We start from the raw sequence: 18440 nt of genomic DNA on the forward strand, positions 1-18440 counted from the left end.
TATAATATGCCTTTGCTAATCTCAAATTCCCATTCCTTTCCTCCCTACGCCCCCTCTGCTGTGGCAACCATAAGTCTCTTCTTTATCTCTGGGTCTGTTTCAATATATATGCTGATTTATATCCTATTTTAGATTCCACGTATATAAGTGGTGGTGGTTGTTGAGCTGCTAAGACATGTCTGACTTTTTGCTATACCATACATTGAAGCACCCCAGGCTCCTGTCTTCCAGTCTCTTGGAGTTTGCTTAGATTCATGTCCAGTGGGTCCGTGATGCTATCTAACCATCTCATCCTATGTAAATGGTAATCGTATGGTATTTCTCTTTCTAACTTACTTCACTTAGTATGATAATCTCTAGATCCATCTGTATTACTGCAAATGGCATTATTTCATTTTAGCCATTTTATTTGTGTGTATGGTGTGAGGCTGTGTTCTAACTTCATTGATTTATATGTGGCTGTCCCAACACCACTTGCTGAAGAGACTGTCTTTTTCTCATTGTTTATCCTTGCCTCCTTTGTTGAAAGTTGATGGTAGGTGTGTGTGTCTAGTTCTGGACTCTGTTCTGTTCCATTGATCCATATGTCTTTTTGTACCAATGCCATATCTTTTTGACTACTGTAGTAGTGTCTTTGTAGCATTGTTTGAAGTCTGGGAGTGTTACAGCTCCAGATTTTTTTTTTCCCCTCAGGATTGCTTTAGCAATTCTGGGTCATTTATGGTTCCATACAAATTTTAGGGTTTGTTCTAGTTCTGTGAAAAATGTCATGGGTAACTTGATAGTTCGGTCACTCATTTGTGTCCAACTCTTTGTGATCCCATGGACTGCAGCACGCCAGGCCTTCCTGTCCATCACCAACTCCCAGATTTTACTCAAACTCATGTCCATTGAGTCGGTGATGCCATCCAGCCATCTCATCCTGTTGTCCCCTTCTCCTCCCGCCTTCGATCTTTGCCAGCATCAGGGTCTTTTCAAATAAGTCACTTCTTCGCATCAGGTGGCCAAAGTACTGGAGTTTCAGCATCAGTCCTTCCGATGAATATTCAGGACTGATCTCTTTTAGGATGGACTGGATCTCCTTGCAGTCCAAGGGACTCTCAAGAGTCTTATCCAACACCACAGTTCAAAAGCATCAATTCTTTGGCTTATATATTCCAACTCGCACATACATTCATGACTACTGGAAAAACCATAGCTTTGACTTTGGCAAAGTAATGTCTCTGCTTTTTAATATTCTGTCTAGGTTGGTCGTAACTTTTCTTCCAAGGAGCAAGCACCTTTTAATTTTCATGGTTGCAGTCACCATCTGCAGTGATTTGGAGCCCCCCCAAAATAAAGTCTGTCACTGTTTCCCCATCTATTTGTCATGTGATGGGACTGGCCAGATGCCATGATCTTAGTTTTCTGCATGTTGAGTTTTAACTAAGTCAACTTTTTCACTCTTCTCTTTCACTTTCATCAAGAGGCTCTTTAGTTCCTCTTCACTTTCTGCCATAAGGGTAGTATCATCTGCATATCTGAAGTTATTGATATTTCTCCTGGCAACCTTGATTCCAGCTTGTGCTTCATCCAGCCCAGCGTTTCACATGATGTACTCTGCATATAAGTTAAATAAGTACGGTGAGAATATGCAACCTTGATGTACTCCTTTCCCAATTTGGAACCAGTCTATTGTTCCATGTTCAGGTCTAACTGTTGCTTCTTGACCTGCATACAGATTTCTCAGGAGGCAGGTCAGGTGGTCTGGGATTCCCATCTCTTTCAGAATTTTCCACAGTTTATTGTGATCCACACGGTCAAAGGCATAGTCAATGAAGTAGAAGTAGATGTTTTTCTGGAACTCTCTTGTGATCCAGTGGATATTGGCAATTTGATCTCTGGTTCCTCTGCCTTTTCTAAATCAGGTTGAACATCTGGAAGTTCATGGTTCACGTACTGTTGAAGCCTGGCTTGGAGAATTTTGAGCATTACTTTACTAGCGTGTGAAATGCATGCAATTGTGCACTAGTTTGAGCATTCATTGACATTGCCTTTCTTTGGGATTGGAATGAAAACTGACCTTTTCCAGTCTTGTGGCCACTGCTGAGTTTTCCAGATTTGCTGGCATATTGGGTGCAGCACTTTCACAGCATCATCTTTTAAGATTTGAAACAGCTTAACTGGAATTCTATCACCTCCACTAGCTTTGTTCGTAGTGATGCTTCTTAAGGCCTACTTGACTTCGCATTCCAGGATGTCTGACTGTAGATGAGTGATTACATCATCATGGTTATATGGGTCATGAAGATTTTTTTTTAATAGTTCTTCTGTGTATTGTTGCCACCTCTTCTTAATATCTTCTGCTTCTGCTAGGTCCATACCATTTCTGTCCTTTATTGTACCCATCTTTGCATGAAATGTTCCTTTGGTATCTCTAATTTTCTTGAAGAGATCTCTAGTCTTTCCCATTCTATTGTTTTCCTCTATTTCTTTGAATTGATCACTGAGGAAGGCTTTCTTATCTCTCCTTGCTATTCTTTGGGAATTTTGATAGAGATCACATTAAATCTGTAATTGCTTTGGGTAGTATTGCCATTTTAACATTAATTCTCCCAATCCAAGAGCTTGGGATATTTTTCCAGAGTCACTAATTTCCTTTATTAATATTTCATAGTTCTCAGCATATAAATCTGTGGTATTAGTAGTGATTTCTTTATATTATCTCCTTCCTTCTGTTGACTATGTTTTGTTTGTTCTTTTTCTAATTCTTATAGGTTGTGGGTTAAGTGTTTTTGAGATTTTTCTTGTTTCTTAAAGAAGGCCTGTATCACTAAGAACTTCTGTAACTGCTTTTAATAGCATCCCATAGATTTGTATGTTTGTTTTTTTTAATTGTCATTTGTCTCAGGGTATTTTTAAATTTCCTTTTGGATTTCCTCTTTAACCTATTGGTTTTTTATTAGAATGTTGTTTGCATGCAGTTTTTTTCTTGATGCTTTTTCTGTGCTTGATTTCTAGTTTCATGCCTTTCTAGTTTCAACCCTTCCCTAAAAGTTGCTGCTTTTTTGTTCTCTTTTCTAGAGTAAGGAGTACTTAGAGTAGATTTGGATCAACTGAGCAGCCACTGAGATGGTGAGGGTAGCTTAGGGTACTTCTTCCTTTCTAATTTCGATCTGGGAATACAACTGGGAGGTGATTTTGGGGGTGGATTTGTGGAGGATATTGACCCAAACAGATGAGTGATACTGGCCTATAGACATAACAGAAATTAGCATCTCCATGGAGACAATCAGTGAGCTTATAAATGCATACCATGAAAATAGCCTTCTTTGTTAAAGAAGGAATTCATGAGTACTAAATCAGGAAAAATATACTCAATATATATTTATATAAAAGCTTTGTACTTTATTTAACTCCATACAAAATGTGGTGATTAAAAACATTAAATAGGTTGAGTTTTATTTTGAAGATCATTAAGTCAGTTTTTAAAAGGTAATGATTTTGCTTTGGTCACCTCAGCCATCTTTTACTTACAGCTCCCCCTCCTTTGTTACAAGCAGGTGCTATAAACAGCAACTTTCTGGCTTATATCCTTTAGGAGTGAACGAACTTCTCCTTCCAGTCTTACTAATTCTTGAGCTTTATCTTCTAAATATTTTTGATTGTCCTCATATTTTCTTTCTAAATCTGTGGGAGATAAAAATAAAAGGTCTGAGCAGTTATACTATGATGATCTCAAAATCAAAGACTGATCCTCTTTTATTATAAGGCTCTAAGTGCTTGAGACAGAGTGAATGGTACTTTACCTTTTAAATAAACTCTAATAACAATTAAAAAAAAAAATCTACCTTTCAGGAGTTGCAGTTTGCTGTTTGCTTGAGCCAAAAGTGTTTTTGCTTCATTTTGTAGCATTTCTGCTTTCCTTCTGGCATCTGCTGACTCTTCGGTTTTCTTGGCAATTAAATTTTCTACTTTCTTGTACTTTTCATCAAGTTCATTGTCCAGAGTCTGCAGTTCCACATTTTGGTAAAAAAAGGTAATGTTAGTGTCAGTAATATAATTGTGGCAATATTAGATCACGTAGATGCTAACTTGCACAGCTAGCATTCTGAATTAAAGGCCATCACCACAGGTACTCAGGTTTCAAGCTACGCAGGAGTAAGTAACTGAAAACATTAACTTGAAATGGTATAATTAGATATAACATTGACATAATTTTTTATTTTTATTTTCTATATTTTTCAGTTATTACTGGAATAGAGTTGCTTTACAGGGTTGTGTTAGTTTCTACTGTACATACAACAAAGTGAATCACCTGTATGTATGTATGTATCCCCTGTTTTTTGGATTTCTTTTCCATTTAGGTCATCACAGAGCAGAGTAGAGAGTTCCCTTTGCTATACAGCAGGTTCTCATTACTTTCTATTTTATAGACAGTATCAATAGTACATATATGTCATGTCAATCCCAATCTCCCAATTCACCTCACCCCCAACTCCCCATTCCCCTTTGGTATCCATACGTTTGTTCTCTACATCTGTATCTCTCTGCTTTGTAAATAAGATTGTCTATATCAGTTTTTTCAGATTCCACATCTATGTATTAATGTACAACATTTTTTTCCTCTCTTTCTGACTTACTTCATTCTGTATTAGTCTCTGGGTCCGTATGTCTCCACAAATGACTGAATTTTGTTCCTGACATGATTTTTTAAAATGAAAAGATGTCAAAGACATGGTGGAGTTCCTGTACGTCCCCGGGGGGACAGGCTTTTTCTTTGCAGGTGTTGTAGGAAAATTCATTGAAGGAGAGTTAGAGAAATAGATTTTCTCAAATGTAGGTGTGCTGAGATCCAAATATTTAGACATCAGAAAAAAGTGGGAGGACCATTGACTAATTTAGGGTTGATAGTGACTTGATACCAGGAAACCAGAGGGAAAAGGCAGATTTAACAAAAAGAAGGGCAAGATTTTAGTCATTCTTTTTAGGAATGCTGTTCAAACAATAGCTATTTATAGAAGAATTTCATTGTCAAGGTTTTACTGTTTATTTGTAATCAAGTTTAATATTATGCAGAATGTCCTGTAAGATGACTGCTTGGCTGATTTATGTTCTTAGACCTGCAGGAAACTAGCCCACAGTGAAAAAGATGGGGCAGTGAACTTACTGTTCTCTTTCCCAAACTCAAGGTATAGGGAAGTTATCTGTAATAATGCCTAAAAACTACAGTAACTTCGAGGAAAAGTCTTGATTTCATTCAGTTTTTAGCTTCCTACTATTCATTTAAGAGTTTCAACACTCCCTTGAAAAGTTTAAAAAGGTTTCTTTAGTGATAAATATTTACTGACACAAATTTAAAAATTAAATGTGTTTCAGTGACTACTTGGCTTCTAGTGAAAAACTGGGGCTTGAGACTTTTCTCTGCAAAATATAGTACCTTCCAGTTAGAGGGAAGAGGTGGTTAATTCCAAATGAGCACAGAAGAGGTAAGATATGGTTCTGTACTAGCTGTTGTCTGTTAGGGATTCTTTAAGCATTTTCTACCCCGCTTTAAAAGATTTCTCAAATGGCCAGGTAATTTACTGTTTGCCATAAAGCTCTTCCTAATTGAAATATAAGTTCAATATGCTTGTTAAGTTAATTTCATTTTTCTAAACCCTAATCCAAGTTTGGATTTGAGGGCCTACATCTCATGTATGGATATTTTCATATCCACTCCCATTCTTTTCCATCTTTGTCTTTAAAGACTGCTATTTCAAAACAGGTCACCCAAGATGTTTCTGATGAATAACCATTCCAAGGAAGGCCTGGAGGAGAGCACTTGCTCCCTTGTTCACACAGCTGTGCAGTAACAAAGCTCTACTTACCTTCTTAACATCTTCTGCACTTTGTTTCACAGTGTATACTACTTTTTCAATATATTCTGCCTCCCCAGAATTCTGGGCAGCTTTCCGCTTAAGTTCTTCCACATTCCTCTCTAGCTCGCTGATACGCTGGGAGGCATTGAACAAAGTTTCCTCAGAAGCTGCTGTTTCAGACTCTATCTGAAAGTATATAATAGATTATATTCAGCAAGCCATTAATTCAAGAAGTGGTAGCAAGTGGTATGAATTCAAGTGTAGAGGAAGATTTAAAAGGCTACTGTGCCACTGCTCTAGAACAACAGAAGTAATTACTAAAAATTTCAAGAAAGCTGATATAAAGTGCCCAACTTCAAAATAGTCTCTGCTACATCTCATATATTTTATTCTTTCAGTACTTCTGAGTCTAGGCTGAAATTTACGTAAATTTTTTCTTATTGAACCACTCCCAGGCAGTGTGATGTGCCAAGAAAGCATTTTAAGGACACCTGCAAACTCTGGCTAAACAGTGTTCACAAGGAAGCTGATGTAAGCAAAGGGATAGCCACATAACTTTCTCAATTAATGTGGGTGGGGAAACCGTAACTTTCAGTCAATTTTAGTTTTTTTTCTATCAACTGTAAATGTTAAGCTCTAGTAGTGGAGATTAAAGCACTTTGGGAGCTACCTGCAAAGTTAATTTGAGTGTTTTCAGCTAATTAATGAAGACCTGGAAACCAGGAATGTTAAAACTATGAAAAGTTACTATAGGATTGTGACGTGGCATAGATCTGGGAAAGTTACAACTGGAAACTGTAAGTACTCAAGAATTATTTAGGGTAAAAGTATCTCATCTGGGCAATTGGGGAGGGTCCATGTTTGATCTCTTTTCAAAGTATAATAAATAAATACTGATTTTTTTTTTTTAAAGCTAGCCAAAGTAAGCTTGACCCATGACAGAAGAACCAGTTTCACTGAGCACCTATTTTTTATTAAAAATGATCTTCAAGGATGGTTCTATTCTGTAGAATAACTCTGAAGAATAATGTCATAACTAATGGATCAGTATACAAATATGCTCAAAGTTATAACTGTTTCAAACCAAATGATTCTTGATCTGAGAGTTCACCCATTAGTTAGAAAACAATTCTTAGGGAGTATTCTTAGAAGATAACACTTAGAGTAAGTAAGTGAATAGTTTGTGTCAAGCTTTCATTAATATGGTTTAGAGCTTCTCTTTCTTACTGTTTACCTGAAACACTTCCTACCCTCCAAGGTTTCATCTTTAAATAAATTGCATCATCAAGCCAAATATTTCATCTACAATTTGATTAATTTTGCTTTTCAAAACAGTCATTTTTTTAAAAGTCACTTAAAGTTCATTTACATGTTACCAGCACACTGACAAGACTGAAAAACCTAGAGAGAAAGCAGAGGGTTAGAACACAGGCTGGGGGATATGGTTTTTCTAAGCTTGATTAAGGAGCCCAAACAAAGGGCTGTGTGTGTGTGTATGTGTGTGTATATATATATATATATATATATATTCAAAACTTCAAGTGGCTGAGGAACTGTCTGGCTTCATTTTACTGAGGGTAATGGAATAGAGGAAGATGGGCTTATATTAACTAATGGTAGGGAAAGCAGATTGAAAAACCATCTCCCAGGTTTTAAATATGATGGGTTGTTGTCTTGAGAAGGGGGATTGGCCGCCAGTAAGAGAAGCATCTAATTTCAGAGTTTTAAGTTTTTAGACTAGAGTACTAAATCCATGTGAATAATTCTTTTTTTAGTGAATGCCTTTAATATTTGGTAGGCTCTAAGGGTATTTTGCGTGTAAATTTCCCATGTATTCTGCATAAAACAGATTGTCTAGCTGTAAGAAGAGCTCTTGTTGCTGTTTAGTTGCTAAGTCATGTCTGACTCATTTGCAACCCCATGGACTGTAGCCTGCCAGGCTCTTCTGTCCATGTGATTTTCTAGGCAAGAATACTGGAGAGGGTTCTCCAGAGGATATTCCTGACCCAGGAATCAAACCCATGTTTCCTGCATTGGTAGGTGGATTCTTTACCACTGAGCCAGCTGGGAAGTAAGAGCTCTATCAGATTCATCTAAAATTAGGTATTAGAAGCAGACAATTTAATTCATTGCTTTCCAGTGGTTTTCAAAACTAGTAACGTTTTTGTGAATGATCACCTCATAAATCTAGTCTTAACTATGTAGTTGCTTTTGGGCTGCAAAAGCTTGCACTGCCCATCCTGTCTCTCCATCTGGAGATGTTCTAAAACTGAATATGAATTAATAATATGTTTCATACTAAATAGAATCTTATTCCTTGAAGGAACTGGAAACTCGTATCTTTCATAAGGCTTTTTGTGGGGATGCAAATGAAAGTGGGTTTAATGTTTGTTTTCATGCTCCTTTTTTTCCCTAGAAAACAAGACTTTTAGCGTCTGTGCTAAGGGAGTACAGATTTATTAAAGGACTCCTTTGATGTTCAGCTGTAAGAATTTTTATAGGTAACTGTCAGATGTGCTTTTTTTCATCATTTTTTTTTTGACAAATGTATGTGTGAGTGTGTTTTCTCCCATACGCAACAATGACTGCAGTCTCTTACCGAAGTGAGCAGGTTTTGGGTTCCCTGGATGTCTTCGTCTGCTTGTTTAATTGCCTTCTCTGCTGCAATCTGGGCCTTTTCTGCTTCTTCCAGAGCTTCCCTTACCATGTCTGCAGTGACTTTAACATCTGTTGCACTTTTGCTGAGTAAAAAGAACAGGGTGATAAGTGTGAACAAGAAAAAAGTACTTGGTCTTCTTTTAAAGACCAGCTTTCCTGGAGTGATGCAGAGAGACTCCCACAGGTCACTCGGTGAGAAATGTCACTGATAAAGAAAAGACTTTACTCCATGCTAGATACACAAATCCCAGGGACGGCGGAGCCTGGTGAGCTGCCGTCTATGGGGTTGCAGGGTCGGACACGACTCAAGTGACTTGGGAGGAGGAGGAGGAGATACCCAAAATGAGCTCTGCTAAATGGCATATAAAACTGTGTTCAGATACCTGGCTTTTTGAGCTTCTTCTAACAACATCTCAGCTCTGGCAATGTCAGCCGCACTTTGCTGTAGAATAACCTCTACTTGAGAAAGGCTTTCAACTCGTTCACGAATATCTTCTGTCAAGTTCTGTAACTGCTGTGGAGTGCTAGGCATTTCCATTTTCAAGACTTCGTTAGCAACTGCTTCAATGCTGTCTAGATCAGCACTATCTTCTGTTAAAAGTAAAAAGCAAAAATGGTTCACTCTTTCAACCATATTGGTCATCTACTACTGTGTGTTCAGCCTGGTGGGCTTATACCAAGCAAAGGTACTTGCTATGTAAGGGTTTTTAATTTGAGTTGGGGAGATGAGATCTACACACAGGAAAAGTAATGCAGACAATGCATACTACTGGAGTTGGTGACAAGCTGGGGTTGTCAGGGAAGACTCTGGAGGGTGTTGAAGGATGAGAGGGTTTGAGAGAAGAAAGAACATCTCTGGTTGGAGAGACAGGATGGGCAGAGCATGTTATGTGGAAGTTGAGTGAAGTGTTGTTCAGTTCAGATTGTAGCAAACTCTACAGGCAAAGGTAAAAGCTGGAACTTGATCCTAAAAGGCAATGAAAACTTTCAGTTAAAAGACTACTGCTGTAAATGCAGATGTAAGTGTTGAAATCCCTAATAAATTATCTGGATTCAGGAAATTAGAGAATCCAGTCAGAGAAGCAAAAGAGTCAATATAGTTGTCTTCAAGGAGTTTCAAATGTAAAGTGTGAAAAAAGACAAAAAAATACCAGAGTTTAAATTCTAAGTATGTCATTGATTTTTAAGATTTTTTTTTTAAACTGAAAGAATATTAAAATTATAAAGCCCAGGGAAATACACAATTGAATGATGACCATCACAGAATATTCCATAAGATATTCTTAGCAAATACTGTTGGCTCCTTATTACTAAGTTATCCTCCCTTTTTCCTTACTAACAGAATACTGATTTTGTTCAGGTACCAACCTGTAAGTTAAGGTAAGTTTATCAGCTCAGAGTTAAATATGGATTAGCCTGCCAATTACAGTAATCCCATTACTGTATAGAATTACTGTATCAGTGACATCTATACATGGTACTCATTTCTGGCCAATGAGATTTATGGAAGTGACTTTTCAAAGACTTCTGGGAAAGATTTCCTCTATTTAAAAATGATACAATAAAGAAATAGCTGGTCTTTTTTTCCATTAGCTATTATTGTGTCTTTGTGGAACTTTGGCAGCCACCTTGTAATAAGGAGGAGTGACCCTGAGAAGAGTTGATATGCTTAATTAAAATGACAGAGCAGAAAGATGAGAAATGCATGGATTCCAGAATCATGGAGCTACTGCTGAACTGATTATATATTATAAAAGACATCTCTGTTTTGATTACATCCATTTCAGTTGAGAGTTTTAACTTGCAACCACAACCATCCTCACTGATGGAACTCAAACTGTGACCAGCAACATTTATGAGCTGCACCACAAATCCTGGAGATTTTCTATTTCTGTACAGAATGCTTAAGACATAGAGCTATCTAATCATAAATAAAATATCCTGAAAACAATAGGATTACAAAACTTTGGGGACAATGCCAAAAAAAAAAAAAAAAAATCCTTATAATTAAAGGTTCTAATGACATTACATGTATTCTCTAACACAAGTTCCAAATTTAATTCTCATAGTACATGTTTGACTTCTTGACTTACTACTTGGGTATCACATCAAGTATGTCTTGTATCTGCATAAATTAGAGATTATTTATATACAGCTAAGAAATCTGTATGCAGGTCAGGAAGCAACAGTTAGAACTGGAGATGGAACAACAGACTGGTTCCAAATAGGAAAAGAAGTCCATCAAGGCTGTATATTGTCACCCTGCTTATTTAACTTAGATGCAGAGTACATCATGAGAAACGCTGGGCTGGAAGAAGCACAAGCTGGAATCAAGATTGCCGGGAGAAATATCAATAACTTCAGATATGCAGATGACACCACCCTTATGGCAGAAAGTGAAGAGGAACTAAAAAGCCTCTTGATGAAGGTGAAAGTAGAGAGTGAAGAAGTTTGCTTAAAGCTCAACATTCAGAAAACGAAGATCATGGCATCTGGTCCCATCACTTCATGGGAAATAGATGGGGAAACAGTGGAAACTGTCAGATTTTGGGCTCCAAAATCACTGCAGATGGTGACTGCAGCCATGAAATTAAAAGACGCTTACTTCTTGAAAGGAAAGTTATGACCAACCCAGACAGCATATTAAAAAGCAGAGACATTACTTGCCAACAAATGTCCGTCTAGTCAAGGCTATGGTTTTTCCTGTGGTCATGTTTGGATGTGAGAGTTGGACTGTGAAGAAAGCTGAGTGCCAAAGCATTGATGCTTTTGAACTGTGGTGTTGGAGAAGACTCTTGAGAGTCCCTTGGACTGCAAGGAGATCCAACCAGTCCATTCTGAAGGAGATCAGCCCTGGGATTTCTTTGGAAGGAATGATGCTAAAGCTGAAACTCCAATACTTTGGCCACCTCATGTTGGAAAAGACCTTGATGCTGGGAGGGATTGGGGGCAGGAGGAGAAGGGGACGACAGAGGATGAGATGGCTGGATGGCATCACCGACTCAATGGACATGAGTTTGAGTGGACTCTGGGAGTTGGTGATGGACAGGGAGGCCTGGTGTGCTGCAATTCATGGGGTTGCAAAGAGTCAGACATGACTGAGCAACTGAACTGAACATAAACGTTAAGAAATGAAAATATTTCCTAATATGGAAATACTTTAAAATTTGGAAGTATTTTATTCCCTGCAAGAAGTTGATTTTATCAAAACTGCAGATTTGAATTATGGCCTCTCCAGTACTCTTAAAAATTTGTTTTATATTCCTAGATAGGAAGAAATATCTAAAAGTAAAACAAAAAAATTCCTTACGGGTCAAAAAGTTCCTGATTTGCTTGATCAGATTTCTCAGGTCCTCATTGCTCCTGTCCACTTTTTCTTTGGTAGCATTGGTTTTCAACAGAACATCTTGAGCATTCTGTTTTGCCTCATCAGCCCTCAGTTTTGCTTCAGAGACCTATATATGGGGAATAAAATACCCATGGAACAATGTCATTCAAACAGACGAGAATACTATAAATGATCCAGAAAATGATGACGAAAAACTATGTATTTGGAATCATGGATTTTAGAAACGTCTCGCATTCAACCATACTATTGTGTAGACAAAGTCATCAGTATATCAGTTCCTATACAGCGATCTTACATAGCTAGGGGTAGCATATACAATTTTTTTCCCCAGTTGTTCTTTAGTCTTTTTCTCAGGTTCCAACATACATACTTCAGTTAACATGAAGTTAATACTTCATGGCACTTCAGAAGAATAAAAGCTCAATTGAAATAAAAGCTGGATGTATTCATAACCCTGGACCAATGGTTATTAACATGGATATTTCAAATTATCATAATGAGAAATATGCAAATTCTTAGCCCACCTATGAATAAAACCTCATCTCCCTGATCTCACAAAAACTTTTGCCTTTTCTTATTAGTCAGCATTTGAGATTGATTTCTCCCGTTCAAGTCCTCCATAACTGAAAGCCAACAAAAATAGGCCATCCATTGAATTACCATCTTGGAGAGCTGCTCCACCTCAGCCAGGGCACTCAGGACATCTCGGTCAAAGTCCATGGCTTTCTGCCAGGCGCTGTGTGCAACAGTGACCAGCCCACCACAGCCAGGCCCACCACACTTTTTTTCTCCTTCGTCAGTTCTGCAGTTTGGGCCGCCACATTCAGTCTCGGAACAGGAGGCCCCTGGAGGCGTTCCACACGTCTGCAACAAAGCCAAGGAACAAGCACGGGGTGCAGAGTGAGTCCAAGGTAGCCAACAGCTGTGCAGGACCTGGGTGGCCCAAGAGAGTGTGTAGGTGGTCCTCGGCAAGGGTGCTTGGAAAAGTGTTCAGGATAGAGAGGAGCAAAGAGCTTAGGGATAAGCCAGCTTGCTTCCTTCCAAGGCAATAGTGATTTAACCCTGCATCAGTGCTTTCAGTACCTTCTGCCCTAATACCATACATAGGGGCTCTGCTCCATCCAGTTGAAGTCTGCTGATATGAAAGCCAAAGAATGCATCCCCTTTCTCCTAACTGGTTGAATTTACAGAAAGAAAAAATGGTATCGAGAATGGACCTAGTAGCCTGTTAACTGTTCTGGTAAAAAGGGTGATATAAAAGACCCATAATCAGGCCTTTTAGTAACTTTATGTCTAGTTAGGAAGACACGATAACTCTAGGGAAAACAGCCAAAAATAGGTCAGATCAAGTAAGAAAGAAAGCAGATAGAGATTACTGAGGATTGTAGCTGGGGAAGGAGAGTGGGTTGGTTAGATTTTTAGCAGAAGTGGGGAACATTCCACATGGGAGAGGAAGAGAGAAAATAAAGGTGGGTATAACTTTTCCAAATAACCCCCAAAGCCCCTGCCAGACTCCTCCTCTCTCACCTGCCAGAAACTTCCAAAGGCTTGGTTGTAGAATATATATGGCAAATCGATAAACTACAGGTTTGCTATATGACGGAAAAGGCTGAGCAGGAAGACAAACTATGTTTAGAGCTATTTTGTGGAAAATGCTCATGTTGAAAAGAGGGAAAAGCTATACTACAGTGAAAAATAGAATACTCCCAAACAAAGCATTCTGGTACTTCTTTTAAGAAGAGTAGTTTTTTCAAAATACAGTCTACTCTATAACTTAATAGTTCTGTGATAATTACCCTATTATCTCTTAAAATAATACTCTTTCATGTATCTGGTTTATAGCACATAAAAATCTTCAGAAAATAAAGTTTATTCTGCATGCTATACAAGAACACAAGCCTTAATCAAGAAGGCTTAAGACCTCAGGGATACTTTCTAAAAACATTCTAACACCCTAGGAGATCTGTTTTATTTCATCAGCCTGGCAGGCCTGGAAGAAAACATCATCAGTCTAACTAAATATACACAAAGACAGAACCAAAGGTCCTGGAAAAACACAAAGGAGCAAAAATCTTTCTACACAAAAAGTGGTGGTGTGGAACCTAAAAAGGGAGTTCTCACAAGATTATTAACAGGCACATACAATGAGAGATGGGAAGAAGGTGGCAAGTTTCTAGGCCACTCACCTGATGGAAAGCAGGCACAGGCAGGGCTCCCGTTGTTAATAGCTGGAGGAACCTGCCCACAGGCCACCTATTCCCAAGATGCCCCCTGCTGCAAAGCAGACATACTCTAGCATCCTTAGCTGCTTTTCATTTTAGTTTGGAGAAACTTGTGATAACTAGTTTTAATTAGAATTTATAAGGAAGGAGTCACTATTGAAGAAAGACTGAGAGAATTGGTGTTTCATGCCTGCGTATGGCAGCTCTGTCTCATGTTAGGTGCGAGTACATATTGCTCTAGGCCTCTGTTTCTGTATTAAACAAATGGTAAGAGATTTCCTAACTTTCCATTAGATGCTATCAAGTTTCCTAAGGTAATGAAGGCAATGGCACCCCACTCCAGTACCCTTGCCTGGAAAATCCCATGGACGGAGGAGCCTGGTAGGCTGCAGTCCATGGGGTCGCAAAGAGTCGGACACGACTGAGCGACTTCACTTTGACTTTTCACTTTCATGCATTGGAGAAGGAAATGGCAACCCACTCCAGTGTTCTTGCCTGGAGAATCCCAGGGACGGGGGAGCCTGGTGGGCTGCTGTCTATGGGGTCGCACAGAGTCGGACATGACTGAAGCGACTTAGCAGCAGCAGCAGCAGCAAGGTAATGAAAACATAATCTTGTAGGCATCAATTAACTTTGTCATAATACAGCACAGTGTTTTTGTCTGTTTCAGGAAGGGAAGACTGTCACCAAGACAAAATTGTAATGGAAGTCTGAACTCCCAGCCTCCATGAATTCACTTTACCCCTTCTTGTACTGATCCTCTATGTCTAAAGCCAAGAGAGCAGAAGCCTTGTAAAGGTTATAAACAACACCCTGCAGCTTCTCTCAGATAAGTTTTCTTCTACGAAAAATAGTAAGGGAGCAAGAGGAAGAAAAACCTAGTTTGGATTTTTTTCTTTTTTTTTGCTTTCTGCCTGATTTCCATTAAACTTACCACTCAATTCTATTTCACTCCAGAGTTATTTTTTAAAAGCTTCTGGGAAATAAATTTACTTTCTAGGTTGGTCTCAGGTTAATCTTAACTACGTAAAGTTACTAGGACAAAGGAACATTTTAACTAATAACCTATCCATTAAAAAAAATTCTTTAGCTCCCTTTATTTTTTTTTAGGCAGTCTCTCCGAGAATGATTCTGAATTGCTTCACTGGGATGCAATTTGCACTTCAAGTCAGAGCAAAGTTTAAAAAAAAATGTCCACAGTATAAAAAGAATCCCATTTAGATAAGAAGTGAGTCAATTCAGCAGCATGGGAGAGTAGTCCTGATTCTTTGGTTGTACCACAGAGAAATTGCTGCGAGAGGAAGGTGGAAACTCACATGCTGCTGTTTTTAATCTGGCTTGGTCACAGATACCCCAGAATGGGCCAGAGACTGGTTTCCCTCCCGCTGACTCATCTGCAAAGTGGACAGTGTTAAAGACAAAGCAGGGTATTTTTGCTCTTGTAGCATGGCAGCCTGGGGGCCAAACTCAAACCTTACCATTTCGGCAGCAGCTGAAAGGTCAAGACTTTGTAGTTTGCCTGCCAGTTCATCCAGAAGGCGGGCCTGCTCCTCCTGTTTCTCTCTGAACTGCGACTCTTGCTCCAATATAAAATCTTCCACCCTGTCTCTAGTGAGGGCCGACTGCTCCACCGTGCTGTTGGAATTTGTGGTGGAGGCATTCACACGCTCCTCGGCCTCTAGAGACATCTGGAAATACTTGGTAATGCTGTCCAAGGCTCCTAGAGCATGAGATGAAATTGCCCACAGTTAATCCCTTTGTACCCAATCTCCCTAAATTGACCATATGGTTTTGTTTTAAAATTCAAAGAATAAAAACCTTAAAGAAATACAACTTTCTTCTCATGATCAATGAATATACTTTGTTCCATTGGCACCTAACTGTGGCTCTGGAGGATGCCAAACATCTGGATTAAAAAATTAAGTCAATCATGAAGATTTTGTTCCTACACAGGCAAGCATCCAGTTCTTTCTAAATAGCTGGTGTGAGACAACTTGTAGATTACATGTCCAGATGAGTTTTCCCTTTTCTTATTTAACTTTATATCCACTCAAATGGCTAATGTTATATACATAAAACAGCCTGACATGTTTTGGCTTTAAAGGAACTAGCTAAAAAAAAAAAAAAAAAATCATGCATAAAACAGGATGCATAGAGTGATCTGACGTATTTTACTTTCTTTTGCTTTGGGGGGAGAGGGTCCTATATAATATGGCCTACAATATCAATAAATGATTTGCAAATGTGATTTCCTGGTCAAGTAACAAACGATTTGCAGAAGTATCTACTTGATTTCTTAACTTTTTATAAGAGCCCCTTTTCAAGTCATATGAAGGAGGTCAACCACTAAATGGGATGCCATTCTAACACAAAGACCACTGCCCACTCCATGCAATGCCGTCTGTGCCCCACATCCCACATTGATAAAATGACTTTAATCCTCCTTTGTGCCAGAGACTCAATGAGGAAAAGCTTTCAAATTATTACAAAGCACTTACTTTTCTTCTGAAAGTGCTCCATTAAGTATTTGCATTAAAAAAATGCTCACCCCGAATATCTGAATTTTTGATAAATTCCAACTGTTCAGCAAGCTCTTTCACTGTGTTATCTAGACCTTCTGCTTCTGCCTGTAGAGTATCTAGTTGTCTGGCTGTGCTGTTATTTTGCATAGCTGTGTCAGACAAATCCACTTCTACTTGTGCCATCTTTTCTGTGACATCTTTAGTAAGTTTCCTGTAAAGAGAAGGGTAAATGAACTTAAGGGCAAGAAACTCAAGGGAAAATTTGAAGTCTCATTTTTACATTTTCCACTAATACTGTATCCATTACTCTGTAATTTCAAATCGATTCAGTAGTTTATAACAGTTCATCTTCAAGTACTGGTTTTAATCTTATCATTAAGAGATTATGTTAAATCTAATGATTTTTCTTTCTTCAACGCTTTGAAGGAAAACACAGCAGTTCCACTCAGCTGTGTTGTGACAGATGGGCTATTTGAGGGATTCTAAATATCTGATGTAACATGAGCACAGATCCAGAGCATGCGTCCCACTCTGTAACATAAGCAGCTGCAAGCCCATACAATTCCACAAACTCAAGACATAAGTGACTCCCGTGTAGAATTATGGCTCCCAGCCACCTGCCAAAAACACTCCTATCTGAACCTCAGGGATCTCCTTCAAGATGAGACATGCAGAAAGAAAGCCCCATGGCCACCAGGAAGACAGTGGAAACAAGGCAAAGAAGCTTTTCATACACACCACCCTTCAGACAAAGTCTCATCAAAGGAGCCACCTTCCACCAACAAAGCAACCCTTTCATTTTTCCTGAGAAAGAAAGCATCACTGAGGATGGAATATGATAACCATTTACTTTGCACAATACTTCGTTTGGAATGCAAACCCAACTGCCTTTGTTCTGTATCTTCTGTCTCCAAAGCTGTACTTTAGGCATCTATTTGTAAATTACTCGCGTATGCAGTGCGCATGTGTGTACATATCACAAAGAAAGTGCAAATCACGAAGACCTCAGCTCTGGGTATCACCTAATGGAGTGTAATTGTCTTCTCAGGGATATAATCATATAAAAAACTGGGAAAATGTAGAGATGCTGAAAGGTTGGGAGCCATGCGAAAAACGATATTTAAGGCTGAGATAATACCATGACCCAACTCAAAGGAAAAGTGCTTAAAAGGATTTGTGGGTTAAATTACATTTTGTAAACCTGATGGCTTTTTTTCCTGACCTGAGGCTAGTTTCTTTTTTTCCAGTGCTTTGCTTTTATTAATCTGTTGATTCCCAGAGGGCTTTCATTTCTCCTCAGGTCTCATACAATGTTATAATTAAAAAAAAAATAAAATAAAAATCAAACCTTACATTGTAGATTTTTAAATAATGCCACTCAGGATCCTAAAACATGCATCCTCGGATACTGTGTTGGAAATAGATTAATGAAATGAGTTTTCCTGAGATGATTACTATCTGTGTGATTAGATGAAGAGCGAAGGTAGAACCAGAGCTGTCGGTGGAATGTAATCGCTCTTCTGGCGGCTCCTGAAGGATACCAGAGTTTTTTGTTCTCCCTTAAGGTGCATGACACCAAGGCCAAGAAATCATTTCTTAAGTGGGGTTGCATTCAGACCAGGGCCTTTTAAGGCTTGTTATCGCTTCATGTAAGAAGGCTGAGCTGTACTGTGGTCTTTTTTTTAATGAGGTAAAATTCCTCATTAAATGCATTATCGCCTCACATCAGATATCTCCTAACACCCTGATCAACCACATGATCTTGGGCACAAGATCTGAGGCTTGAAGTCAAGGGACCAGTTACTTTAAATCTAGAAGTTGTAGGAAGGATCTCCTACAAGGTACTTGA

At 38.7% G+C, this 18440-nt stretch overlaps 1 protein-coding gene across 1 annotated transcript in view; it reads right to left on the minus strand.

The window, feature by feature from the left end:
- Positions 1 to 3362: 3362 nt before the first annotated feature.
- The window catches only part of LAMB1 (laminin subunit beta 1), a 78121-nt gene continuing 63043 nt past the window's right edge, over positions 3363 to 18440 (minus strand). Inside the window, exons 26-34 of the mRNA XM_006046423.4 lie at positions 16618 to 16802; positions 15548 to 15789; positions 12508 to 12711; positions 11809 to 11953; positions 8882 to 9089; positions 8440 to 8581; positions 5850 to 6026; positions 3831 to 3990; positions 3363 to 3669 (exon numbers count right to left, since the gene is read on the minus strand). Coding sequence (XP_006046485.3) covers positions 3533 to 3669; positions 3831 to 3990; positions 5850 to 6026; positions 8440 to 8581; positions 8882 to 9089; positions 11809 to 11953; positions 12508 to 12711; positions 15548 to 15789; positions 16618 to 16802 — 1600 coding nt within the window. The 3' untranslated portion in view covers positions 3363 to 3532. The remainder of the gene's footprint in view (positions 3670 to 3830; positions 3991 to 5849; positions 6027 to 8439; positions 8582 to 8881; positions 9090 to 11808; positions 11954 to 12507; positions 12712 to 15547; positions 15790 to 16617; positions 16803 to 18440) is intronic.

The sequence above is a fragment of the Bubalus bubalis genome, chromosome 8 (genome assembly GCF_019923935.1).
Source record: "Bubalus bubalis isolate 160015118507 breed Murrah chromosome 8, NDDB_SH_1, whole genome shotgun sequence".
NCBI classification, from domain to species: Eukaryota; Metazoa; Chordata; class Mammalia; order Artiodactyla; family Bovidae; genus Bubalus; species Bubalus bubalis.